Source organism: Salmo salar, chromosome 15, assembly GCF_965601325.2.
Source record: "Salmo salar chromosome 15, fSalSal1, whole genome shotgun sequence".
NCBI lineage: Eukaryota > Metazoa > Chordata > Actinopteri > Salmoniformes > Salmonidae > Salmo > Salmo salar.
In genome coordinates, this window is record NC_138305.1 from 88,297,552 (window position 1) to 88,325,235 (window position 27,684).

General features: G+C 44.8%; 1 protein-coding gene across 9 annotated transcripts in view; it reads right to left on the reverse strand.

The window, feature by feature from the left end:
• LOC106572349 (ankyrin repeat and SAM domain-containing protein 1A) overlaps window positions 1-27,684 on the reverse strand; it is a 119,631-nt gene that overhangs the window by 42,673 nt on the left and 49,274 nt on the right. For 7 of the 9 annotated variants that reach the window (XM_014146400.3, XM_082962119.1, XM_014146404.3 and 4 more), the window contains 9 exons: window positions 27,155-27,230; window positions 26,907-27,008; window positions 26,680-26,766; window positions 26,348-26,517; window positions 24,035-24,097; window positions 23,548-23,674; window positions 22,218-22,264; window positions 20,888-21,005; window positions 14,238-14,764 (listed from right to left, as the gene is read on the reverse strand). In XM_014146400.3, coding sequence (XP_014001875.1) covers window positions 14,238-14,764; window positions 20,888-21,005; window positions 22,218-22,264; window positions 23,548-23,674; window positions 24,035-24,097; window positions 26,348-26,517; window positions 26,680-26,766; window positions 26,907-27,008; window positions 27,155-27,230 — 1,317 coding nt within the window. The remainder of the gene's footprint in view (window positions 1-14,237; window positions 14,765-20,887; window positions 21,006-22,217; window positions 22,265-23,547; window positions 23,675-24,034; window positions 24,098-26,347; window positions 26,518-26,679; window positions 26,767-26,906; window positions 27,009-27,154; window positions 27,231-27,684) is intronic. The other 2 variants (XM_045696170.1, XM_014146397.2) reach the window with 2 other exon arrangements.

Below are 27,684 nucleotides of genomic sequence, written 5' to 3' on the forward strand. Positions count from 1 at the left end.
AAATAGTCATATGTTTGAGAAATTGAAGTAATAGCATTTCTAAGGTATTTGAATATCGCGCCACGGGATTACACTGGCTGTTACGTAGGTGGGACGATTTTCGCAAGCGTCCCACCTAGCCCATAGAGGTTAAATAAGCATGCCCCATTCAAAAAATGTAGAACTAGGAATAGATATCCTCTTGAGCATCTGATCCCGTTAGCGGGATCAAAATCCAGCGAAAAATCATATCGCCAATTAGCATTAAAAAATTATCATAATTTTTTACAAAAATAAAAAATATATATTTTTTTTTTTTATAGATACACCTCTCCTGAATCGACCCACGTCGTCCGATTTCAAAAAGGTTTTACAGGAAAAGCAAATCATTAGATTATATTAGATGAGTCCATCGTAAAAAGCAGCTTCATAGCCATTTTCCGACCAACCACTTCCATCACATATTATCAATAAACAGCTAAATGTAGCACTAACCTTTTACAAACTTCATCAGATGGCACCCCTAGGACATCATGTTATACAATGCATGCATTCTTTTGTTCAATAAAGGTCATATTTATATATAAAAACAGCATTTTACATCTCTGTCTGACGTTGACTACCTAATTTCCCCTCAAAAGCGTCCCGGTAAACAATGCTACGTTTCAATAAATTGCTATACTATAACGATTTTTTAAATGTATATTGTCAATCTAACATTTATAGATGAATATCTCTTGAGAACACCCGTCATACCAGATTTTAAATTAACTTTACTGGGTAATCACACTTTGCGATAAAAGGAGATGCGATACTCAGAAAATCAGCTAATATACAGTGCTCGGCGCCATCTTGGATGCAACAGTATGAACCATCTCATCTTCAATAATATTGTCAATAATCGCCTACCTTTAGTTGTCTTCATCAGAAAGCATCCCAGGTCCACAACAGATGTATTTTCGGTCAAAAAGTCCATACTTCACGTTCCATTAGCCTGATGTTGGTAGCGCGTCCTATGGCTCTCTCCAAACGCAGCTCTGCACTTCATACTGAAAGCAATCCTCGCGCATGTAGGTTCGTTCAAACATGTCAAACGTTGTATAAAATAAATGTTCAGGGCCACTAACACCAAGAGAGCCAATAAGATTCGAGGGGGATGATTTCATTGCCTTTAAAACCGTTTCCAAAGGTGGGGGCAGACATGGCCGCCGGCGTCATAATGGTGATGGCCCATCCCCTGTGACCAATTTCAAACTCCTGTCATTCACTGAGTTTTGACTCTATAAGGCTCAAACCACTGTGAAAGGACTGGCGACATCTAGTGGAAGCAATAGGAAGTGCCAAAATATTCCTAAACCCCTGTGTTTTTCAATGGGATAGGTTAGAACTCAATACAACACATCAGGTATCCACTTCCTGTCAGAAAATGTCTCAGGGTTTTGCCTGCCAAATGAGTTCTGTTATACTCACAGACACCATTCAAACAGTTTTAGAAACTTTAGAGTGTTTTCTATCCATATATAATAAGTATATGCATGCCCTATCTTCTGAGTTTGATTAGTAGGCCGTTGAAAATGGGAACGATTTTTTTTCAAAATGCGCTGTGGCGCCCCCTATCCTAGGGTATCCTCAAGAGGATATAGTCCTTGGTTCACTCCAGACCTGTCTGCCCTTGACCAGCACAAAAACATCCTGTGGCATTCTGCATTAGCATCGAATAGCCCCCGTGATATGCAACTTTTCAGGGAAGTTAGGAAGAAATATACACAGGCAGTTAGAAAAGCTAAGGCTAGCTTTTTCAAACAGAAATTTGCATCCTGTAGGATGAACTCAAAAAAGTTCTGGGACACTGTAAAGTCCATGGAGAATAAGAGCACCTCCTCCCAGCTGCCCACTGCTCTGAGGCTAGGAAACACTGTTACCACCGATAAAACCACTATAATTGAGAATTTCAATAAGCATTTCTCTACGGCTGACCATGCTTTCCACCTGGCTACTCCTACCCCGGTCAACTGCCCAGCACCCTCCACAGCAACCCGCCAAAGCCCCCACATTTTTCCTTCACCCAAATCCAAATAGCTGATGTTCTGAAAGAGCTGCAAAAGCTGGACCCATACAAATCAGCCGGGCTAGACAATCTGGACCCTCTCTTTCTAAAATTATCTGCCAAAATTGTTGCAACCCCTATTACTAGCCTGTTCAACCTCACTTTCGTATCGTCTGAGATTCCCAAAGATTGGAAAGCTGTCGCAGTCATCCCCCTATTCCAAGGGGGTGACACTCTAGACCCAAACTGCTACAGACCTATATCTATCCTACCCTGTCTTTCTAAGGTCTTCGAAAGCCAAGTTAACAAACAGATTACCGACCATTTCGAATCCAACCGTACCTTCTCCGCAAATGCAATATGGTTTCAGAGCTGGTCATGGGTGCACCTCAGCCACGCTCAAGGTCCTAAATGACATCATAACCGACATCTATAAGAGACATTACTGTGCAGCCGTATTCATCGACCTGGCCAAGGCTTTCAACTCTGTCAATCACCACATTCTTATTGGCAGACTCGACAGCCTTGGTTTCTCAAATGATTGCCTCGCCTGGTTTACCAACTACTTCTCTGATAGAGTTCAGTGTGTCAAATCGGAGGGCCTGTTGTCCGGACCTCTGGCAGTCTCTATGGGTGTGCCACAGGGTTCAATTCTCGGGCCGACTCTCTTCTCTGTATACATCAATGATGTCGCTCTTGCTGCTGGTGATTCTCTGATCCACCTCTACGCAGACGACACCATTCTGTATACTTCTGGCCCCTCTTTGGACACTGTGTTAACTGACCTCCAGACGAGCTTCAATGCCATACAACTCTCCTTCCGTGGCCTCTAACTGCTCTTAAATGCAAGTAAAACTAAATGCATGCTATTCAATCGATCACTGCCCGCACCTGCTCACCCGTCCAGCATCACTACCCTGGATGGCTCCGACTTAGAATACGTGGACAACTACAAATACCTGGGTGTCTGGTTAGACTGTAAACTCTGCTTCCAGACACACATTAAGCATCTCCAATCCAAAATTAAATATAGAATCGGCTTCCTATATCACAACAAAGCATCCTTCACTCATGCTGCCAAACATACCCTCGTAAAATTGACCATCCTACCGATCCTCGACTTCGGTGATGTCATCTAGAAAATAGCCTCCAACACTCTACTCAACAAACTGGATGCAGTCTATCACAGTGCCCTCCGTTTTGTCACCAAAGCCCCATACACTACCCACCATTGCGACCTGTACACTCTCGTTGGTTGGCCCTCACTTCATACTCGTCGCCAAACCCACTGGCTACAAGTCTCTGTTAGGTAAAGCCCCGCCTTATCTCAGCTCACTGGTCACCATAGCAGCACCCACTCGCAGCACGCGCTCCTGCAGGTTTATCTCACTGGTCACCCCCAAAGCCAATTCCTCCTTTAGTCGTCTTTCCTTCCAGTTCTCTGCTGCCAATGACTGGAATGAACTGCAAAAATCTCTGAAGCTGGAGACTCATATCTCCCTCACTAGCTTTAAGCACCAGCTGTCAGAGCAGCTCACAGATCACTGCACCTGTACATAGCCCATCTGTAAACAGCCCATCCATCTACCTACCTCATCCCCATAATGTATTTATTTATTTATCTTGCTCCTTTGCACCCTAGTATCTCTACTTGCACATTCATCTTCTGCACATCTACCATTCCAGTGTTTAAATGCTATATTGTAATTACTTCGCCACCATGGCCTATTTACTGCCTTAACTTACCTCATTTGCACTCACTGTATATAGACTTTTTGTTTTCTTTTGTCCTACTGTATTATTGACTGTATGTTTTGATTATTCCATGTGTAACTCTGTGTTGTTGTATGTGTCGAATTGCAATGCTTTATCTTGGCCAGGTCGCAGTTGCAAATGAGAACTTGTTCTCAACTAGCCTACCTGGTTAAATAAAGGTGAAATAAATCAAATAAAATAAATTTTGGGCCATTTTCATTGAAAACAATCCAGTAAGGTATTCAATTGTTACCCAGAAATGATTTGATGTTGAGATAAAAACTGTATTAGACCTTTAAGAAAACTGTCCAATGGGTGATGAATCTGGTATAATGTAACCCAGGGAAACCCCTCCTGGGTGACTGAGCATTACAGCCCTATTAACTATTCAATAGACAAAAAAAAGAAGAAATAGAATAGTCATGAAAACGAGGACATAAAAAGAAATCTGAAAATGAACTTTTTCTTGCCAAAGGAAATAACTTGCATACCGTACTCTCTCTTACACACACATACGCATCACGGACAGGCTACATGCTAATCCGAGTGATGGGTTGAAAGGCAACGTTCGGCTGTTATCTTGAACACTGCAGCTCAGGGTTTCTGCATTAGCATTCACCTCGGCTAGGTTGTTGAGCAAACTGTCAACTCTCCGGGCTGCTACACCGCAATAAGTGATCCTACCTGACAACCTTCAGGCTGAGGGGGTGACAGAGAGAGCGACAGGGAGCCTGTGAATACAGACAAGGTGGCAATAATGGGCGATGTAGAAACTGAGATCTCTGGTAACCGTCAAACCTTTACATGAAAGGTGTGTGAAGAAAAAAAAAAGATTGTCTTTTAAACGTTCAAATATGAAGCAAACAAATGTGAAATGACAGTGAAAATAACAGTAGCGAGGCTATATACAGGTGGTACCGGTACAGAGTCAATGTGCGGGGGCACCGGTTAGTAGGGCTAATTGAGGTAATACGTACATGTATACTACCATTCAAAAGCTTGGGTTCACTTAGAAATATCCTTGTTTTTGAAAGAAAAGCACATTCTTTGTTCATTAAAAAAAACATCAAATTGATCAGAAATACAGTGTAGACATTGTTAATGATGTAAATGATTATTGTAGCTGGAAACAACTGATTTTTAATGGAATATCTACATATGCATACAGAGGCCCATTATCAGCAACCATCACTCCTGTGTTCCAATGGCACGTTGTGTTAGCTAATCCAAGTTAATCATTTTACAAGGCTAATTGATCATTAGTAAACCCTTTTGCAATTATGTTAGCACAGCTGAAAACTGTTGTTCTGATTAAAGAAGCAATACACCTGGCCTTCTTTAGACTAGTTGAGTATCTGGAGCATCAGCATTACTGGGTTTGATTACAGGCTCAAAATGGCCAGAAACAAAGCACTTTCTTCTGAAACTCGTCAGTCTATTCTTGTTCTGAGAAATGAAAGCTATTCCATGCGAGAAATTACCAATTGAGCAGCGCAAACTGGCTCTAACCAGAATAGAAAGAGGAGCTGGAGGCCCTGGTGCACAACTGCGCAAGAGAACAAGTACATTAGAGTGTCTAGTTTGAGAAACAGACGCCTCACAAGTCCTCAACTGGCAGCTTCATTAAATAGTACCCGCAAAACACCAGTCTCAACGTCTACAGTGAAGAGGCGACTCCGGGATGCTGGCCTTCTAGGCAGAGATGCAAAGAAAAAGCCTTCAATCAGACTTGTCAATAAAAAGAAAAGATTAAGATGGGCGGGACACAATGCAAATAGTCGGGGTAGCTATTTGATTACCTTTTCAGGAGTCTTATGGCATGGGGGTAAAAGCTGTTGAGGAGCCTTTTGGTCCAAGACTAAGTGCTCCGGTACCGCTTGCCATGCGGTAGCAGAGAGAACAGTCTATGACTGGGGTGGCTGGGGTCTTTGACAATTTTTTGGGCCTTCCTCTGACACGGCCTGATGTAGAGGTCTTGGGTGGCAGGCAGCTTAGCCCCAGTGATGTACTGGGCCGTTCGCACTACCCTCTGTAGTGCCTTGTGGTCGGAGGTCGAGCAGTTGCCGTACCAGGCAGTGATGCAACCAGTTAGGATGCCCTCGATGTTGCAGCTGTAGAACCTTTTGAGGATCTGAGGACCCATGCCAAATCTTTTCAGTCTCCTGAGAGGGAATAGGTTTTGTCGTGCCTTCTTCACGACTGTCTTGGTGTGTTTAGACCATTCTAGTTTGTTGGTGATGTGGACACCAAGGAACTTGAAGCTCTCAACCTGCTCTACTACAGCCCCATCAATGAGAATGGGGGCGTGCTAGGTCCTCCTTTTCCTGTAGGCCACAATCATCTCCTTTATCTTGATTACGTTGAGGGATAGGTTGTTATTCTGACACCACCCGGCCAGGTCTCTGACCTCTTACACTGTTGTGTCATCTACAAACTTAATGATGATGTTGGAGTCGTGCCTGGCCATGCAGTCGTGGGTGAACAGGGAGTAATGGAGGGGACTGAGCACGCACCCCTGTGAAGCTCCAGTGTTGAGGATCAGCGTGGCAGATGTGTTGCTACCTACCCTCACTACCTGGGGAGGCCCATCAGAAAGTCCAGGATCCAGTTGCAGAGGGAGGTGTTTAGTACCAGGATCCTTAGCTGCTCTGTGACTAGATCCTGCCACAGGCAAGGGAACACTAGTCTCCAAGCGGATAACCCTCTGCTTTCCTTTGCTGCTTAGGTTCAACTCCTACATTATGCAACCAGATGCATTGAGGCTATTCTCATTGACGGACATTTAAGGAGAGCAGTGTAACGAGATTTCAATTTACACAAAACATACATAAAATGTTCAGTTTACAATACATCCTTGCCTTACCTTTTCGTTGTGATTGGCAACGTGACATTCTTCTTAAGCTCAGTCAATTCAGATCTAAATAACTAACTGTAGAGAGTAGACATTAGACTGTATAATAAGGGAGAGCCGACCAGGAAATAACATCTGCAGGATTATAGCTGGTGCTGCTCTGATCAGTAGGGACCTGCTGTGGTGTGGCGTCTCCTCTTCCTATCGTCACACAACTGCATCATGACTTAATCCACAGGCAGCCTCTAGGAAAGGCCGAATCCCATCTTCCAGCTCCAGGACTTCATGAGGTGAGGTGTTCAATCAAGCTGTGGGTGATTACAGCGTACAGAGTTGGGTCTGGCTCCTGTGTCACTCATAATGTAGGCTAGTCCCAGTAGCTACAGTATCACCAGGAGGGTATAAAGTAGTCTCATATTGCTGAACGTTTCAGCAGGGGAACTAAAGATTCAAGTCGGCAAGCTGTTCCAGTCTGGTGACCCCGATACCCAGTTGGGACTGAATGCTCTACAACAGAGAGAAGACCCACACTGATAACACTAACACTGTGCCTGCAGGAGGGGACTGGAATGACAGAGCACTTTGAAGTAATGGGACAAAGTTCATTCTCTGCAACTTCTAATGAACTGTTTTTCATTTGAAGTAATTCGATATTGGAAAACGATGTATCTATTTAGAAGGTGAACTCTGAACGACGGCTGCGATACAGACGTATTCATGAAGTTCACAGCATAACATTTGAACAGTAGCTTCATGAAAGTAATTTAAGTGGTGAATGAATACGTTTAATATGTCTTACAGTTGTACAAACAGAATGTTATGACTGGAGTCTCGATACAAAAGTGAAACAGTCTGTTCTCTTCAGTTTATCTTCTCCTCCTCTCTCTCCCATTGTCAGAGTGTAATAGTCAACACAGCAGAGACCACCCCCCCCCACAGTCTACTTGAACAGAACAATGCTGAATGATGAGACATCAAAGCCGAACAAACGGCATACTATTAAGACATGCTATAGATGGAAGGAAAGTAGTCTAGAAATCTACCGGGTCAAAATGTTTCACTGCAACAGTGAAGGTGTAAACTTGTCAGTAGAAAGCCTAAACAGTATATTTGACCTTTCAACTTCGCTACCAAATCAAAACATTTCTATGCAGACAATCTAAGAAAATTAACAACAATGACAAATGGTTTGATGAAGAATGCAAAAACCTAAGAAATAAATGAGAAACCTGTCCAACCAAAAACAGACTTGAGCCTACGCCTTCACTATGGTGAAACACTAAAACAGTACAGAAATACACTAAGAAAAAAGAAGCAACAGCACGTCAGAAACCGGCCCAATGTAATTGAAGAATCCATAGAATCTAACAACTTCTGTGAAAACTGGAACACACTAAACATACAACAACATGAAGACCTATCTATCCAAAATGGAGACGTACAGTGGGGGGAAAAAGTATTTGATCCCCTGCTGATTTTGTACGTTTGCCCAGTTAAAAAGAAATGATCAGTCTATCATTTTAATAGTAGGTTTATTTGAACAGTGAGAGACAGAATAACAACAAAGAAATCCAGAAAAACGCATGTCAAAAATGTTATAAAATGATTTGCATTTTAATGAGGGAAATAAGTATTTGACCCCTCTGCAAAACATGACTTAGTACTTGGTGGCAAAACCCTTGTTGGCAATCACAGAGGTCAGACGTTTCTTGTAGTTGGCCACCAGGTTTGCACACATCTCAGGAGGGATTTTGTCCCACTCCTCTTTGCAGATCTTCTCCAAGTCATTAAGGTTTCGAGGCTGACGTTTGGCAACTCGAACCTTCAGCTCCCTCCACAGATTTTCTATGGGATTAAGGTCTAGAGACTGGCTAGGCCACTCCAGGACCTTAATGTGCTTCTTCTTGAGCCACTCCTTTGTTGCCTTGGCCGTGTGTTTTGGGTCATTGTCATGCTGGAATACCCATCCACGACCCATTTTCAATGCCCTGGCTGAGGGAAGGAGGTTCTTACCCAAGATTTGACGGTACATGGCCCCGTCCATCATCCCTTTGATGCGGTGAAGTTGTCCTGTCCCCTTAGCAGAAAAACACCCCCAAAGCATAATGTTTCCACCTCCATGTTTGACGGTGGAGATGGTGTTCTTGGGGTCATAGGCAGCATTCCTCCTCCTCCAAACACGGCGAGTTGAGTTGTCCTCTGAGTCATTCAGATGTTCATTGGCAAACTTCAGATGGGCATGTATATGTATTCTTGAGCAGGGGGACCTTGCGGACGCTGCAGGATTTCAGTCCTTCACGGCGTAGTGTGTTACCAATTGTTTTCTTGGTGACTATGGTCCCAGCTGCCTTGAGATCATTGACAAGATCCTCCCGTGTAGTTCTGGGCTGATTCCTCACCGTTCTCATGATCATTGCAACTCCACGAGGTGAGATCTTGCATGGAGCCCCAGGCCGAGGGATATTGACAGTTATTTTGTGTTTCTTCCATTTGCGAATAATCGCACCAAATGTTGTCACCTTCTCACCAAGCTGCTTGGCGATGGTCTTGTAGCCCATTCCAGCCTTGTGTAGGTCTACAATCTTGTCCCTGACATCCTTGGAGAGCTCTTTGGTCTTGGCCATGGTGGAGAGTTTGGAATCTGATTGATTGATTGCTTCTGTGGACAGGTGTCTTTTTTACAGGTAACAAGCTGCGGTTAGGAGCACTCCCTTTAAAGAGTGTGCTCCTAATCTCAGTTCGTTACCTGTATAAAAGACACCTGGGAGCCAGAAATCTTTCTGATTGAGAAGGGGTCAAATACTTATTTCCCTCATTAAAATGCAAATCAATTTATAACATTTTTGACATGCATTTTTCTGGATATTGTTGTTGTTATTCTGTCTCTCACTGTTCAAATAAACCTACCATTAAAATTATAGACTGATCCTTTCTTTGTCAGTGGGCAAACGTACAAAATCAGCAGGGGATCAAATACTCCCCCCCCCCCCCACTGTATGGATAACCCACTTCTCTAATCTTTTTCGCCCTATAACAAAGACCAAACAGCAAAAACATACACATGATCAATTACAAATCTTAGAACCAGCTATTAAAAAGACTACCAGAGCCCACTGGACTCTCCAATTACATTGAATGAACTACAGGACAGAATACAAACCCTCCAACCCAAAAAGGTCTGTGGTGTTGATAGTAGGGATGCACAATATATCGGTAAGCATTTCGGAATTAGCCAATATTAGCTAAAAATGGCAACATTGGCATCGGCCCGATGTCTAGTTTAACGCCGACGTGTAAAACCGATGTCAAAGCTGACGTACATATTTCACCCTGCACACCCTATAAACGTAGGTAGATGACGTAATGACCCCACGAAAAATATAGCGCTACACATGCAACACAGCATTCCTAACCTAGCCCACAATGGATGCTGTGTGGATCGAGCAGTCAACAAGTCGAGCAGTCATTTGAAAGAGTAAGAATATTGCAGCGAGACAACTGAAAAGGTGAAATCCATTAACACCATAATGGAATTCCTTGCCCTTGACAATCAACCGTTTTCTGTCGTGGGTGATGTTGGCTTTCGCCGACTGGTTGAGCACCGGTACACACTACCAAATAGGCGCTATTTTTCAGATGTTGCCCTGCCGGAGTTACAAAGTATTGTTGAAACTCACATCCATGAGCTAACGTTACTTGCTATGGGCGTCACTGCTATTAGCTTCACGACGGACATTTGGACCAGCGATGTCAGCCCCATGAGCATTATTAGTCTGACAGTACAGTGGGTCGACGAGCATTTCGTACTGAGGAAAGCCGTATTGCATGCTCAAGGACGTGCTGGTTCTCATAACGCTGCTGCCATTTCAATGGCATGAGAACATGTTTGAAACTTGTAAACATGAAAACTCCTAGCTCCATTCAAACAACTGACTCGAGAAAAAAGCTCAACTGTGTCTGCAGCGGACGTGATACCCTCTGTCATGGCATTGAAACTCCTACTCAACAAAGATGTCAACACAGACCGTTGGGTTAACTTGGAAATGTACTCTACTAGAGACTGTGAACAAGCGATTCGGTGGCATTCTCTCTGAGCCTCTGCTGTGTCGCCACCATGCTCGATGCTAGGTACAAGTATCCAAAATGAAATAAAATACACAGACCACAAATTCCAATTGGCTATACTTAAACTCTTTAACATCGTCCTCAGCTCTGGCTGATCACCCAAATCCCAAAAAGTGGAGACAAATTTGACCGTGAGATCAAAATGAACCTTGGGAAAATCCTCTGCATTATTATTAACAGCAGACACCTACATTTCCTGAGCAAATGTCAAATTGGCTTTTTTAACACATTTCTGTACGGCAGACCACATATTTCACCCTGCACACCCTAACTAACAAACAAACAAAACAAACGCAAAGTCTTCTCATGCTTTGTTGATTTCAAAAAAGCTTTTGACTCAATTTGGAATGAGGATCTGCTATACACATTGATGGAAAGTGGTGCTGAGGAAAAACCTTATAAAATCCATGTACACAAATAACAAGTGTGTGGTTAAAATTGTCAAAAAAAATGCAGATTTCATTCCTCAGTGTCGTGGGGTGAGACAGGGATGCAGCTTGAGCCGCAGCCTCTTCAACATACAGTATATATCAACAAACTGGCAAGGTCACTAGAACAGTCTGCAGCACCCAGCCTCACCCTACTAGAATATGAGGTCAAATGTCTACTGTTAGCTGAAGATCTGGTGCTTCTATCTCCAAACAAGGAGGGCCTACATTAGCACGTTGATCTGCTGCACAGATTCTGTCAGACCTGGGCCCTGACAGGGAATCTCAGTAAGACAAAATGAATGGTGTTCCAAAAAAGGTCCAGTTGCCAGGACAACAAATACAAATTCCACCTAGACACCGTTGCCCTAGAGAACACCGAAAACTATACCTACCTCGGCCTAAACATCAGCACCACAGGTAACTTCCACAAAGCTGTGAACCATCTGAGAGACAAGGAAAGAAGGGCCTTTGCCATCAAAAGGAACATAAAATCCAACATCCCAAATAGGATGTGGCAAAAAAATACTTATAGAATCAGTTATAGAACCCATTGCCCTCAACAGTTGTGAGGTCTGGAGACCGCTCAACAACCAACAATTCACAAAATGGGACAAACACCAAATTGAGACTCTGCATGTGGAATTCTGGAAAAGCATTCTCTGTGTACAACATAAAACACCAAATAATGAATGCAGAGCAGAATTGGGACGATACCAGCAAATTATCAAAATCCAGATAAGACAATCCCCTAAAAGGTCAGCGATTCCCAAACCTTCCATAACAAAGCCCTCACCTACAGAGAGATGAACCTGGAGAAGAGTCCCCTAAACAAGCTGGTCCTGGGGCTCTGTTCACAAACACAAACAGACCCCACAGAGCCCCAGGACAGCAACACAATTCACGAGACAACTAAAATATATATTGGAAAGAACTAAACAAAAAACAAAGCAAACTGGAATGCTATTTGGCCCTAAACAGAGAGTACACAGTGGCAGAATACCTGACCACTGTGACTGACACAAAATGAAGGAAAGCTTTGACTTAACTCCCATATCTATTAGAGATGGAATACGACAGATGGAATACGACAGAGTGGTATTTGCTTTCCCTTTCATACTTCAACTATTTGCACATTGTTACAACACTGCACATAGACAATAATATAACATTTGAAATGTCTCTATTATTTTAAAACTTTTCGCTGTTAATTTGATCGTTTATCATCTATTCAACTTGCTTCAGCAATAGAAACATGTTTCCCATGCCAATAAATTGTATATAAATAAATACATTCCCTTTGCATTGAATGTAATAGCCTTTTGTAGATAAAATAGCTGAGTGTGTTGAGGAGAGGCATCAATGGCTCAAATAAACAGGCTATTGAGATAATGATCTGTGGTTCAGTTCCCTGAGTGGACACTCACTGACTGTCCCTCCACTTCCTCTCTACAGCTGTCATCACAACTATACTACTGGGGCCGAGTCTGAGCTGTGTGTCTGAAATGACACCCTATTCCCTAGGCCTATACAGAGCCTTGGCCAAAAGTATTGCACTATATAGGGAATAAAGTGCTAATTTGGATACAGCCAGAGCCTAGCTCTTGTTATCATTCCTCTCAGCTGAGGTGAAGGTGGGGCACAAAAGGCTCCACTCTAGGTTGATTATCAATCATTTTGGCTGATGGAACAAAAACACAATTCTCTCCTGCTCCACCACCCCTCTTGGAGAGGTCAGGGAGAGGGGTCATCTAAAAGCATACTTCTGTGTAGGACACTCAAGGTCGGGCACACAGGCAGACTCTGCTCTGGCCACCTGCATACTAACCACAGAGAAGAGAAACCAGGATATCGACCCCCATCTCTCCCATTATCACGACTCCCAGTGCCTGTTGGTATAGGGTTGTGTAAAGGTACACCGACTGACCGCAGAGCAACGTGATCTGGTCACTGTGGAAAGCCTGTTACTTGAGCCCCTGGCTGACTCACTCTGCTCGGCATCACAAATGCATCATGGCTGATTCTGCCACAGACATAATAGGGGAATCGAGTCATGCCAGTTCGCAGACAAAGGATGTAAATAGTGGAAGATTTAAAAATCCATGCAGATTGCATCTCAAAATACCATACTGGTGCAGTTACACACGTACACAATGTTGCGGATAACACTTATTCCAAATGGCTCTATTTTAGAATACTGAATGAAAAGTCTCTCTCTCCCTCTCCCCCTCTCCCTCGCCCTCTCGCCCTCGCTCTCTCGCCCTCTGAATATATACAATTTTGAATATTATCTTTTCACTGCAGTGATAGACCGGGTTAGGCTCCTATTTCAGCAGGGTTAATACAGAGTTTAGGGGCAGAAAAACAGCAGATATGAATGTGAAAACCTGGCTAAAGAGAGGGGTGTGTGTGTGTGGATCTCACTCATGCAGGCCTAATGTTCCCGAGTCTCTCAGCTCCATGATGTCATTCTACTGTACAGGTTAACCCCTCGATAACTAGACAACAGCTCCATGATGTCATTCTACTGTACAGGTTAACCCCTCGATAACTAGACAACAGCTCCATGATGTCATTCTACTGTACAGGTTAACCCCTCGATAACTAGACAACAGCTCCATGATGTCATTCTACTGTACAGGTTAACCCCTCGATAACTAGACAACAGCTCCATGATGTCATTCTAATGTACAGGTTAACCCCTCGATAACTAGACAACAGCCCCATGATGTCATTCTACTGTACAGGTTAACCCCTCGATAACTAGACAACAGCTCCATGATGTCATTCTACTGTACAGGTTAACCCCTCGATAACTAGACAACAGCTCCATGATGTCATTCTACTGTACAGGTTAACCCCTCGATAACTAGACAACAGCCCCATGAGGAGGGCTATAATGTGACCATGTAGTCTCCTTTCACCTGTAACACTATATGGTGATGGTATAGAAGTCATCCCGGAGAACTCACCCAGGTGAGTGTATAAACTATGAATACAGAACACCATATTATAACATAAGTCCAACGGAACAGTGAAGCAAGGGTCTTACCTCGTCCCATTCAGAGGTGAAAGAGGGCGACTTCTCCAGCCGCTTCTTGGCTGCGCTGCAGTTGGAGACGGACTCACTCCGGCTGCCCAGCCCTCCTTCTTCCTCGCTAGGCGGCGATACCAGCAGGTCCGAGTCCGACTTGGAGAGGCTGCGGGCCAGCTTCAGGTCCCCAGGGGGACGCATCCTGCCAGCAGGCACAGCCCCAGACCCAAAGTCCCTCATCCTGTCTCTGTCTCTGTCCCTGGGCACCCCCTTAGACACTGTGGCATAGATGGCTTTGGGGTCACAGTCTGTCAGGATGGCAGCCATGTTGATGTTTGGAGGAGGCAGAGGCGGAGCTTCTGTTGTTTTGGTGGGTACCGCTGGAGCTGGCGCCGGCTGTTGGCCCTGGCTGGACTGTGTCAGTACCCCACCTGGCAGCCTGCTGAGGGGCTCCACCTGACAGTCAAACACAGGCGAGGATCCGTGCAAGAGGCCTGTGAACACTTCAGGTACTGCGACTAGGTCCTGGCCGAGTAGGGAGTTATCTGCAGAGATGAGAGGAGACCAGGAGATTTAGGAGGAGAGACTAAAGAGCAGGGAGTTATCTGCAGAGATGAGAGGAGACCAGGAGAGTTAGGAGGAGAGAGTAAAGAGCAGGGAGTTATCTGTAGAGATGAGAGGAGACCAGGAGAGTTAGGAGGAGAGACTAAAGAGCAGGGAGTTATCTGTAGAGATGAGAGGAGACCAGGAGAGTTAGGAGGAGAGAGTAAAGAGCAGGGAGTTATCTGTAGAGATGAGAGGAGACCAGGAGAGTTAGGAGGAGAGACTAAAGAGCAGGGAGTTATCTGTAGAGATGAGAGGAGACCAGGAGATTTAGGAGGAGAGACTAAAGAGCAGGGAGTTATCTGTAGAGATGAGAGGAGACCAGGAGAGTTAGGAGGAGAGACTAAAGAGCAGGGAGTTATCTGTAGAGATGATGAGACCAGGAGAGTTAGGAGGAGAGACTAAAGAGCAGGGAGTTATCTGTAGAGATGAGAGGAGACCAGGAGAGTTAGGAGGAGAGAGTAAAGAGCAGGGAGTTATCTGTAGAGATGAGAGGAGACCAGGAAAGTTAGGAGGAGAGACTAAAGAGCAGGGAGTTATCTGTAGAGATGAGAGGAGATCAGGAGAGTTAGGAGGAGAGACTAAAGAGCAGGGAGTAATGAGTAAGGAGTAGTGAGTCAAGGCAGGCAGGAGGCTGGACTGAGACTGAAGGTAGATATCTAGCAGGACTAATAACACCGCCCCCACAGCCCCAGAAACAGATCTGTGATTGTTTGGGCATGAGAGAGAAGGAGAGACGGACCTACAGAATGCTGTCCGAAGCACTGGAAGACAGATAATTCCAATCCCAGCTTGCAGCCATCTCTCTGGATGTTTGGAAGTTTGTTACATTACTCAATGCTCTGCCATTTTTTCCCCACTCCTCCATCCCAGCCTGTCTCTGTGTGTGTCTCACTCCCTTTGAGATAACCAGCAGCAGCCCCTGTTTGAGGTCAGGTTCCACAGAAATGATACAGCACTGAGGAATCCCCACAGGAAATCAGCAATGGAAGAAACCGGATGGGAGCAAGACAACAAGCATACTCCGCACGCCCCCCCCCCCCCCCCCCCCCCCCCACACACACACACACACACACACACACACACACACACACACCACACACACACACACACCACACCACACACACACACACACACACACACACACACACACACACACACACACACACACACACACACACACACACACACACACAAACAGAAACTTACTTCTGCTTCGAGCTATAGCATGAAAACAATCCCTGCTTACAGATCCTGTACAGCCGATCCAGTTGAAAACAATACGCTTTTCCCCTCACAACAACAGGCCCTCTTTCTCTCCCCCTCGAAGGAGACACTGACACCCAAGCCTGTTTTTCCACCATCAAATCGACCACCGGATGAGAGTTGAGCCAGGTTGTGCCTCTGTTCCCCTTCTGCCTGTCAAGCTCCCCCTCTGTCCCTCCCTTCTTGTACTTCTCCCTGAGCCGGAGCTGTGTAAACCAAAGCTATGTAGTGCTGTAGCTGTGTGAGCTCTCCGCCTGCCTGTACCAACTCACTAGCCGCTGACTGCATCTCTGGGATTGTAACTCTGGGATCACTCCATCCCCTCTGTCTGACTCTCAGCCACAATCCTGATAATTAGGCTTCTGACACATGGTTAATGTGTGTGTGTGTGTGTGTGTGTGTGTGTGTGTGTGTGTGTGTGTGTGTGTGTGTGTGTGTGTGTGTGTGTGTGTGTGTGTGTGTGTGTGTGTGTGTGTGTTGGAAATTGGGTAGGGGGGCTGTTGTGTCGTGCTGCCCTGTGTGTGTGTGTCCTCATTGCCAATTCCGGTGAGAGGGTCGTGGTGTTTGGTGACAGGGAAACTGGGACAGTGTCAGTGACGTCACAGCGGGGCAGTGGCCCCTTCAGTGTGTTTTAGTTTGTCCTTCAGAGCAGAAGACAGCTACAAAAAGACTGCAGTTGCTCCAAGCATTCTAATGAAGCTCTCTCTCAACAGGACATAGGGTTGCCAATACCATTCAAACAGCTCTCAAAACAATATATTCAACTCTAAAAAGAGCTCTGTTAGAGATGAATATCTGTCCAGGGGAAACAGTAAGAGTTACTCCACCCTGTATGTCAGCTTGGTCGTGATGAATACAGTTCAACTAGGAGCTGGTACACTATGCTCTATGCACTGTTTAGCTTACAGGCCATTTGCAGTGAGGCAGAGTACCAACGGCCTGTGCCCATCTACGCTCAGCTGCCTACTACTCAATTTGGAAAGATATATGTGTGTGTGTGTGTGTAAACATATGGAGAGACCACAGCCAAACACCCAACCTGTCCTTGGCAGCTGGAGAGCGTGAATGACCAATGAGCGAATCGCTATGGCTCCCTTCAACAATCCCCCAGTGTGTTACACCTCCAGGACCCAGACTACTACACCCATGATTCAACGGTCCGACCGGGGCTGGAAACACTGAGGTACTCAGTAACCCAATGAGAGACATACGGATATTTACACTGCTTTTATGGAGGGATGAGGACACTGGTTACAGAACACGTGTGTGTGTGTGTGTGTGTGTGTGTGTGTGTGTGTGTGTGTGTGTGTGTGTGTGTGTGTGTGTGTGTGTGTGTGTGTGTGTGTGTGTGTGTGTGTTTCATTTGGTGGCTTTGTGAGCAGTGATGTCATGTTAATTCTACAGTTACTGTTGCACTGATACCACAGAGACAGTATGTATGCCAATTTATTTACAGCCCCTGGGGAAATTGCTTTTCTGTTCTCAGATTTGAGAACATTTTTAGCTCTGTATGTCATGTGTTAGAATGACATTTAGAATCTTCATTGAAAAAAGTCTAAATGATTAAATTGACGTTATATGTTAGTGGGGAACCTGTGTATATGTGATAGACACTGAGGACAGCACTTTGGAATGGACATTGTTGATGTTAAACTGACACACACATTGATTCGTTTGTTTGGGTGCTCGAGAACATCCCAATTCTAGTCATTCACTATTGGCCAAGTGCAAGGCCAGGATGGGCAGTGTGCTCCACTCTCCACAGGTCCCCACAGCAGGCAGAAACCACTAAACACAGCTGTGGTTCTCACTACAGTCAAGCTAGCAAATAGATATGCACTGAGAATTTAGCAGGCTATCATCTATCTAGTGATGCTAGCCTCTCCTGTATGAGTTCACTCTGGCCAAGGCCACATAACCTGATAGTCATAAGATATTATGTCTATGGCAGATAACCTTATCACTATTTAGTATGTGAAATCTCTTCTGCACCCAATTGACTGTGGGTGAGAGTAGTGCACTGTGTGGTTAGTTGCCTGTGAAACAGGAGGCATGTGGAATCTGTTGGGCATCCTCTGTGATTCCTTCCTTCTGAGGAAGGCAGAGTGTGTGTGACAGGTGCTCTGCCTCCTCTCTGCTGCTGCTGACAAGGCATGTTTCCATCACACACACACACACACACACACACACACACACACACACACACACACACACACACACACACACACACACACACACACACACACACACACACACACACACACACACACACACACACACACACACACACACACACACACGATGGGAGAGAGATGTGATGGGGCGGGGGTTAAGAGTAGCAGGGAGTGTGAGCAGGGCCCTAATCCCAATCCCTGAGAGGCAGCTGCTTTCAGATGGTAATGGAGAGGGACTGGGCATTCCTGTTTATATTAGAGTCCCCAAACAGCACACATCTCTATCACAGACACAGTCCCCAAACAGCACACATCTCTATCACAGACACAGTCCCCAAACAGCACACATCTCTATCACAGACACAGCATGCTTAGCTATGTGTCGCTATGTGTCTGTGTTTGCATGATTATGCCCTGCTTGGATATGCATGAGCCTGCTATGGTGTTCGTATCAGAGAACGGGCAAACGCAGCAAGATAAACAAAGAACTAGACAGCAAAATGGAAGAGGATAAGATAAAGATTGTCCAATCTCCAACCAATGCATAAAGTGTACAACGTTGCATTTCTAGTAGTGTATTACTGTAAGTAGGCTGGGGGTTCTTAGATAATAATACACTGTATGGTCAAATCTGACCAAGAATTCTGTTCCATGTAACAAACCAGATTAGTTTTCTTCAGCTGGCTTGCCAGAGAATGTCAATTCAGCCTGATCTAAACAAGCCTAATCCAGAACCAGAGCTGCTGAGCCTCTAGAATGCCAATCATACATTCCCAGACAGCACTAATCCAACCCTACCAATCTCACTCTGCAGTCAGATGCTAATGCATTTCTTACATTACAGCGACATGCACGGGTTATGTTCGGCCAAGTCTGGCGTGTTTCTCAAGCAGATTTCTTGGCTCCTCAGAGTCAGAGAAGAGCACAGAGCTGCTCATGACCCAGTAGCTGTAACTAGAGTATAGCAGTGAGACATCTGGGATAGAAGGATGTTGGATTGGAGCACATTTAACAAATCTGATCTAACAATAAGGATGTTTGTCAAATCCATCATGATTTTTGTATTGTAACAGGCCCACAATGTGTTTTTGCTGCATAAGATTTAGAAGTTGTCCCTTTTCAGGTTTGTGTTCGTGTAAACTGATAGCCTAGCGAAATCGGTGGTGGTAGTCAAAGTCATTTTTAAATGTAATGCAGTTGATTGGTGAAAATAACATGAACATGTATTGGGTTTGACATCCATACAGCATTATCCTCCAATTTTTACCTCAACATAGTGTGAAATACACATATAAACAACAGCCTAAATGTAGGATCATTTTGCTGGGGGGCAATGAGGACATTCGGGATCTTTCCTCCACACGTTTCCATGGCATTTCCATTTTTTCTGCTGAGCGCAAACTTGAACATTGTGAAAATTCTGTGCAACTTCTGGCGCGCGTTTATTGTGAACACTTAGGCTGTACACGCTTTAAGTTACAGTTGTAACAGTAGGCTACTGTGGCTATTTGATCATAACGTAGGCCTATCATAGTGGCCCACTATCAAAAATAATGGAGAAAATTTATCCCAATACATTTGAACAGGGAAATAGTTGTTCTATCATTCAGCCTACAGTAGCAGCCAATGTGTGGTATTTAATGTAGGCCTACATTCCCTGAGACTTATGCAGGGTTTGACATTAACCGGTTTATCCACTTGTCATTCGACAAGGAGGTGACTGAAAATGTGTTGTTTGATGCAAGAAAACACTTTACAAAATAAAGTTCATTATTACTACGATACCATTATTACAGAGAATGAGACAAATTGCTACCCTCTGCCTACTTCGCTTATTCAAGCTTGTCTCAAAATACAACACTGCCCCTTTAAGACAGAAAAATAAATGCTCTTTATCTGACTCACTTTTCAAAGATGGCAAGAAATGACATGTTTTGTGGTCTTGTAGGAAGCAACCGCTCCCCCATTACTGACTAGAAATGCGCTATAACTAGGCTAAAAACCCACTTACTAGCAAAGAATATGAACAAATGTTCACACGTGGCTACATGCAGCTCTCACTTTGATCTCAAAACAAACACATCTACTCACCACCACTCATGCTGTAAACACGGTCCAGTTCAAAGGAATGGCACAGATCCATATATGGCAATGGTCTATTTGCATATAGGTATAGTGCAGCTCTGATTGGTTATGCTGCACTGGTCTGTATAGTATGGGCTGAGTCTTGCCTGTCAATGCAATAGAATCCTACTCCGGTGCCAACAAGAAAATCTCTTGCATAGTTAGTTTTGCATAGTAAGTCTTGCATAGTCCATTTTGTTTCGGTATGTTGCATTGAAATTGGCTTATATTGGCAATTCCCACAATAGAGGGACACGTTGATAGTGTTAACTAAAGGGGAAAACTAGAAAGTTAAGTGAAGTTCAATCTCGTGCTTCTCTGCAGGCTGATATTTCTTATGCTTGGCAGTCCCGTGGAAGCTGTGTGCCCACGCACACACGCAGCTTAGAGGGAACATTGCCCTTTACGGCATCTATGGTCAATGTGGAGCTTAGAAACAAGCACATCTCTCCCACCAGGACTGCCATCCAGTAGGTAGAGCATGTGGAGGGTGGAACTCACCAGCAGTGGAGCGGAGTCCCGTCCGTCCAGGTCCAACCACAGGAGGTCCGGGGAGCTTCAGGGTGTTGCCCGTCTCGCCTGGTGGTCTGAGGTCACTAGGGGCAGTGGGCTTCTGCTGCTGGAGGAGACCAGGGGAGAGATGAGTACACTAACAGCTGTCAATCCCAACTAAAACCACCACCACACTCACTGCTGCCATCACAGCATAGCAGACGATTAGCACAGCCCGAATTAGCCCCACACTATGATATTAAATTAAGAAAGCGCCCCAGTGATCGCTTCCACGTTGCCGTGCATCATCATTCCTAATATGGATGATAGCCTCAAATGGCTGGCTGCTGATTAGAACACAGAGGACACCAGTCAGTCAGCCAGCACAGACTCATTTAAAAAGTTGCTCCAAATAAGAACCTCAGAAAAAACCCAGATTTGAGATGAAGTTATGGGAGGAGGGGGGAGAGCAATGCAAATAAAACCCTATGGCAGCTAACTGTATAATAAAAAGGTAGTAGAAATAGATATGATAGGATAATAAATAGAAAAGACAGCTTTATAGGGCCCTCCGGTTACATAAGATGAGACAGGGATAGGAGAAGGGGAATTAAAAGAGATGGAGAGGAAAGAGAGGTGGAGAGAGGGAGGAGAGGAGTGAAGGGAGAGGCTGTAAATCTCCAGGAGTCCCGGTGGCCAGGGTTGGCTACAAAGTCACTAAACAGAGACACAGAGATTGACAGAGGACCTCAGTCAGGGAGACATATTTCCTGATGAAGTACCTGTATGTAAGATATTTATCCTCACATGGTGGAGCAGTACCATGGTGGAAAAATACATGTTTAGGGAAAAAGGTCAGACGCTATGGTTCGATTTCCATGTTAAAGCAAAATGTGGAGGAGCCCAGGGACCTTTTATTTTACTCTTTGTCCATGTCTTTCTCTGTGGAAGCAGTGTGTGACTCAGGAGAAAAGTTCATTATCATAATTATGAATTGGAAATGTGTTTTTTGCATATCCTACTCTCCCTGAGACACCCTTAGAGTGTGGGGTCACGGCCAGGGTCTGCCATTATCAATTAGGGTTAAGTGCTTTGCTCAAGGCCACATCGGCAGGTTTTTCCCCTTAACGGCTTTTCTGTTACTGGCGTAACGCTCTAACAGCTAGGCTACCTGCCGCCCTGATATGTAGCTACTAGTGGTAAATAACATCTTATTCATCACACAGCGTTCCAGAGCACAGATGAGTCAGATGACAGGCATGGTGGGATGAAGGGAGAGATGGAGGGATGAGGGGATGGATGGATGAGAGGAGGAAAGGAGAGGAGATGCAGGTCATACCTGAGGTAGGAGACTGTTGGAAGACTGTTTGACTGTAGCATTCCCATCTGGGGAGACAGGATAGACAGCAGTTAGTTAGGTCATCATGCGTAAGGTAGTACAATTATCTTATTTCATTTCTATTCAATCTCAAGACTGCCAGGGATGATATTATGCAAAGTGAATAGGAAAGGGAAGCATAATAAAGCTCATGTTTTATGCACATGGTATTATGGGTTGTATTGGAGACAATGGCCAGACACACACTCAGACAGACACACACTCAGACAGACAGACACTCAGACAGACAGACACACACTCAGACAGACACACACTCAGACAGACACACAGACAGACACACAGACAGACACACAGACAGACACACAGACAGACACACAGACAGACACTCAGACAGACACTCAGACAGACACTCAGACAGACACTCAGACAGACACTCAGACAGACACTCAGACAGACACTCAGACAGACACTCAGACAGACACTCAGACAGACACTCAGACAGACACTCAGACAGACTTTTAAAACAGAGAGAAGAGCAGACAATTAAGCAGCCAGCAAAGACAAGCCTTCCTCAAACCAACCCATGAAACATCTTAACAACAGAACAGAGGAACGCAAGTCAAGGACTGGACATCTAGTCATTCATCAACATAAAAGTGATTACATCAGCAATCAGTCTCCACATTCATTTCTATGACACTGTTTAGTGACACACAATTCATTCATTAGGAATGTGACAGAACAGAAAGCCTGGGGGACGGTTTAAAAACATTTATATCAACAGACAGGGACTCCAATGTGCTGTTAATTAAATCCCATTTAATCCAATGAAACGCAGTGTCATTCAAAAGCCAAAGCTAAGGGGAAGGAGTCCTCTGATACAGCTATGACCATCCTGAGTAGGATATCAACATTAGCATATTCCAAGCCCTTTCCTACTGATGCTGTTGAGGTTAAATCTTAGCTGTATTTGAGTAAAGGGTTACAACCAGACAGAGTGGAAGCAAGAGGGGTTTAGGGAGCGGTTGGGAAACTGACCCCCTCTTCATTCCATCCCTGGTGTAATGCTGCTAGGAATGAGGGGTCACACTTGCAAAGCACCAGGGAGGGGGCATGGGGAGGAGGCATGGGGAGGGGGCACGGGGAGGGGGCACGGGGAGGGGGCATGTGGGTGGAGTGGGGGAGAGGTTGCAAGCGCTCCTTATTCTTCAGGCTGAGGGAGCAGTGTTTTATCACACATCATTTTCCATCAATTAGGAATCATGAAGGGATTTGAATATCATCCTTGATCCAATCCAAATCCCTTTCTACACCCCCTGTAAGTGTGTACCTTTCTGGGATGGGGGGTCCAGTGCGGACTGGGGGACTTTGGTCTGGGCGGACAGCAGCAGTTCATACGTGTGATCCTCCTCCTCTGTCTCCCCCCTCTCATCGATGCTGCTGTTAGTGAATAGGGCCTGTGAGGGAGAGATGGGAGAGATGGGAGACAGGGTCAGCACAGTACAGAACACCCATACCACCTCTGTTAGGCTTGTGTAGCATTAATCTCAGACTGTCCTGTGACGTTGAGGACTCCTACAGGGCGATAAGTCACTCCACAGTGCCCTCTCATGGTTGTACTAGATCTCACGGTTTCCACACAGTCCTAGCAGGAACTAATTGATTGCTTTGGCCAAAGGTAATGGAAAGGAAAGGGGAAGGGGATACCTAGTCAGTTGCACAACTGAATGCCTTCAACCGAATGCGTCTTCCGCATTTAACCCAACCATTACAACATGGTCCTTCAAAACGGAGCTTTAATGACCATAGATTCTGACCTCTGAGCTAAGCTCCTCTACATGGCCTGGGGTAGGTTGGGATTGGTGAGCCAGCCGGTCTTTCTGTAATTGACAAACAGAGAACGAAATCACTGACTGTGCTCAGACATTAGCTTGACACATATCTTGAATTACTGTAGAAGGTCGGTACAACTGAAGCCTTGAATTCAAACAGATTTTTGCTTTAACACTAGAAAAGCTCAGAGCATGTCATGTGGACACAAAACGAATGTACTTTTCTAATTATACATTTTAGTCTTGTCCTCCCCCCGCCCACGTTCTTGACTTTTCCTAAACAAGTCTATATAACACACTGTAATTATTTTAATCTTGATATCACAAGCAGAATTTGCTTTATAAGCCGTTTTAAGAGGACATGTCATTTTTTTCTGCCTACCCTCATTCACTGGCAGTCAGCCTGCACAGCTGATAATGGCCCATCAAAACTACACCTGGCCAGTTTATTGGGTACACCCATCTAGTACCGGGTTGGACACCCCTTTGCCTCCATGCAGCCGCGATGGCATCACGCAGTTGCTGCAGCTTGGACGGAGGTACATTCAAGCTGTGAACAGCCTGTTCCATCTCATCCGAAAGAGCCTGTATTGGGTTGAGGTCTGGGGACTGGATTGGCCACTCAAGTAAACTGAACTCGCTGTCATGTTCCAGGTGATGTTTTCCACTCCTCAATTGTCCAGTGTTGCTGATCACATGCCCACTGGAGCCACTTCTTGATTTTAGCTGATAGGAGTGTAACCCGGTGTGGTAGTCTGCTGCAATAGCCCATCCGTGACAAGGATCGACGAGTTGTTCGTTCTAAGTCACCACTGTTCTACTGAACAGCTATTTGTCTGTTTGTGGTCCGCCTGTTAGCTTGCACCATTCTTGCCATTCTCCTTGGAGTTCTCCCATCAACAAGCTGTTTTCACCAACAGGAATGCCGCTGGCTGTTTGTTTTTTTGTTTGTCGAGGTCATTTCTGAGATACTGGATCCGGCACGCCTGGACTCGACAATCATACCACGCTCAAAGTCGCTTAGGTCACTCGTTTTTCCATTCAAATGTTGAATCCAACAGTAACTGAATGCCTCGATGCCTGTCTGCCTAATTTATATAGCAAGCCACGGCCAAGTGACTCACTGTCTGTAGGAGCGATCCATTTTTGTGAATGGGGTGGTGTACCTAATACACTGGCCGGTGAGTGTATATCGAAACTAATTTCACACATATAACTAGCTTAAGAGTTAACTTAAGACAAGATTACATTGGCAATAGTCTGATGGGTGAAAATAGTATCAATATATGAAGAGTCTGATTAACTGCGCAGGGAAACGGAGCTTCAAAAAGTTACTTTTTCAAACTTCTACAGAGTCACAAGCAGGTAAGACATTTTGATGTCTAGCAGATTCTGCAGTTTCCAAATCACTCTTAGAAATGAACCCTTGAGGTCTAATATTTCAAATAATAAACAGGGTAGTTTGGCCCCTCGTTGCTGATTGGTTGAAAGTTGTGGTATATCAGACAATATACCACAGGTGTGACGCAAAATGACTTGTTTACAGTTCTAATTATGTTGGTAACAATTTATAACAGCAATACGGCATCTCAGGGGGTTGTGGTACATGGCCAATATACCACAGCTAAGGGCTGCATCCAGGCACTCCGCGTTGCACTATGCGTAAGAACAGCCATTAGCCGTGGTATATTGGCCATATACCACACCGCCTCGGGTCTTTTTGGCAGAATGATGGCGATTCCATAAACTCCCTACATGCACTCGCAACATTCAAAGCACAGTAATATATTTACACTCAAAATATGCCATTCTGTTCTTTTGAAATGCATTTTCTTAGTTTCATAATGTTCCGTAACAAATTAATAATGAATGATCTTTCAGAATTGTTTTATTTCATGGATTTTAACACTTGAATTGTGGCATTTTAGTAGTTTATTTGTACATATAGCCTACAGTTACATAAACTAATGAAAATGCTACTGTGTACTTTGAAATACATTTTCTTTCGTAGTGTAATGTTACCTAAGACCTTCATAAACACAACCAAATTATTATATGAAATGTATTTATTAGACTGTTAGAATGTTGACGTCCAAAAGACTCGTCATTGTCCCAGGCTTTTCTAGTGTTAAAGAGATATGTTGTCATAATTTCTAAATCCAGTCCACGCAACAACAATTAAATGTAGAGAACTATTGCCCTCTAGTGGAAAAAAAAGATTTTAGCTACCCAGCCACGCAAACTTCTTGAGTCACATGTTGGGTGTTTCTGTGGTGGAAGGCAGAGTTCCAGACCAACCTTTCCGGCTTCACTGTCAGGCCGTCCAGAGTCCCTGTCGGAGGACTTCCCGCTGGCCAGGCTGTCTAGAGAGTGACAGGAGGTGGCCTCAAACAGAGCCTCATACGGGCTCTCTTCCTCAGGCCCCGGGGCCAGCCCCGAGAGCAGTGCACTCACCACCTCCATCTCACCTACAACACACACATTTTAACACACATATTGATACACATACAAATACAGGTGGCAATGCACAGCATCACACAGGTAGAGAGCCTTGGCTGGTGGTTACGTGTTAACACCATATCCTCTAATGCCTCACTTAACTTTAGGTTTTCTGTATAGATACGACATACCTTTTTTCCTCGGACTAGGGCTCTCATTAGGTGGAGGGAGTGGGGGAGGAGGCAAGTCCAAAACAGGGGGATTTCCTGACATATGACCTGCAGAAAGACAAGGAAGAAAAGGTCATTCAAATAATATCACTAGTCAGATAAAACATTTTGGGAAATCAGTTTGTGGTTAAGGTAAGGTCATCTTTCTTTATAATCCCATAGGGAAGCATTATGTCTGTATTTCTTACCCAGAATTAGAGCTGCTATCTGCCGGCTCGTCTGAGAGGGCATCTCTCTGACAGTGTCCAGCGCAGTCAGGCCCTTGTTGTCCACCATGTTGACATTAACCCCTGGAGCAGGATGGGGAAGAGACGCAGAGGACAGAGCAGGGGATTAGGGGAGGAGAGAGAGACGAGCAGGGGGTTATATCTGCATTATTCAGCGGGTAGAAACGTGTTGTGTCTCATCAGCATGTTGACTAAATGGAGTGTCTGACCTTCCCTCAGAAGTTTCAGCACCACGTCAGTTTTCCCAAAGAGAGCTGCTTCATGGAGGGCGCTGCCCTTCTCCGTCTGCAGAGAGACAACAAACAGACCATCATCAAAACAACGCTGTGGCTGAGCAATAACAAAACATGTAGCGACATCAGAGTAGACTCCAGACCAGCAACATACAGACCAGCAGAGGTCAGATCCCTAACCCAAACCCTCCCTGCTGAGAGGAACAGGTATCCCTGCTATCTAGACCGCCACAAAGCTTTGATTCTGATTCCTCTCATCTTGGTCAGCTAGGGCATACAGCTTAAAGCTAAACCAGCAGGATACTTCCTGAACACACAGGACAGGTTTGATCAGCGTGAAATAGAAGTTTGGCTTTGGTTATATATCCCCTGCTGGCCACCATCCCTGTATGTTTTGCTATGGAGAATTATTTGGTTGAGGAATCAAAGTAGATTATTTTCCAGCTCGCTGCGCCATGCTAATGGAAACTGCAGGAAGCAAGACCTGAAGGATTCTTGGTGGCCCA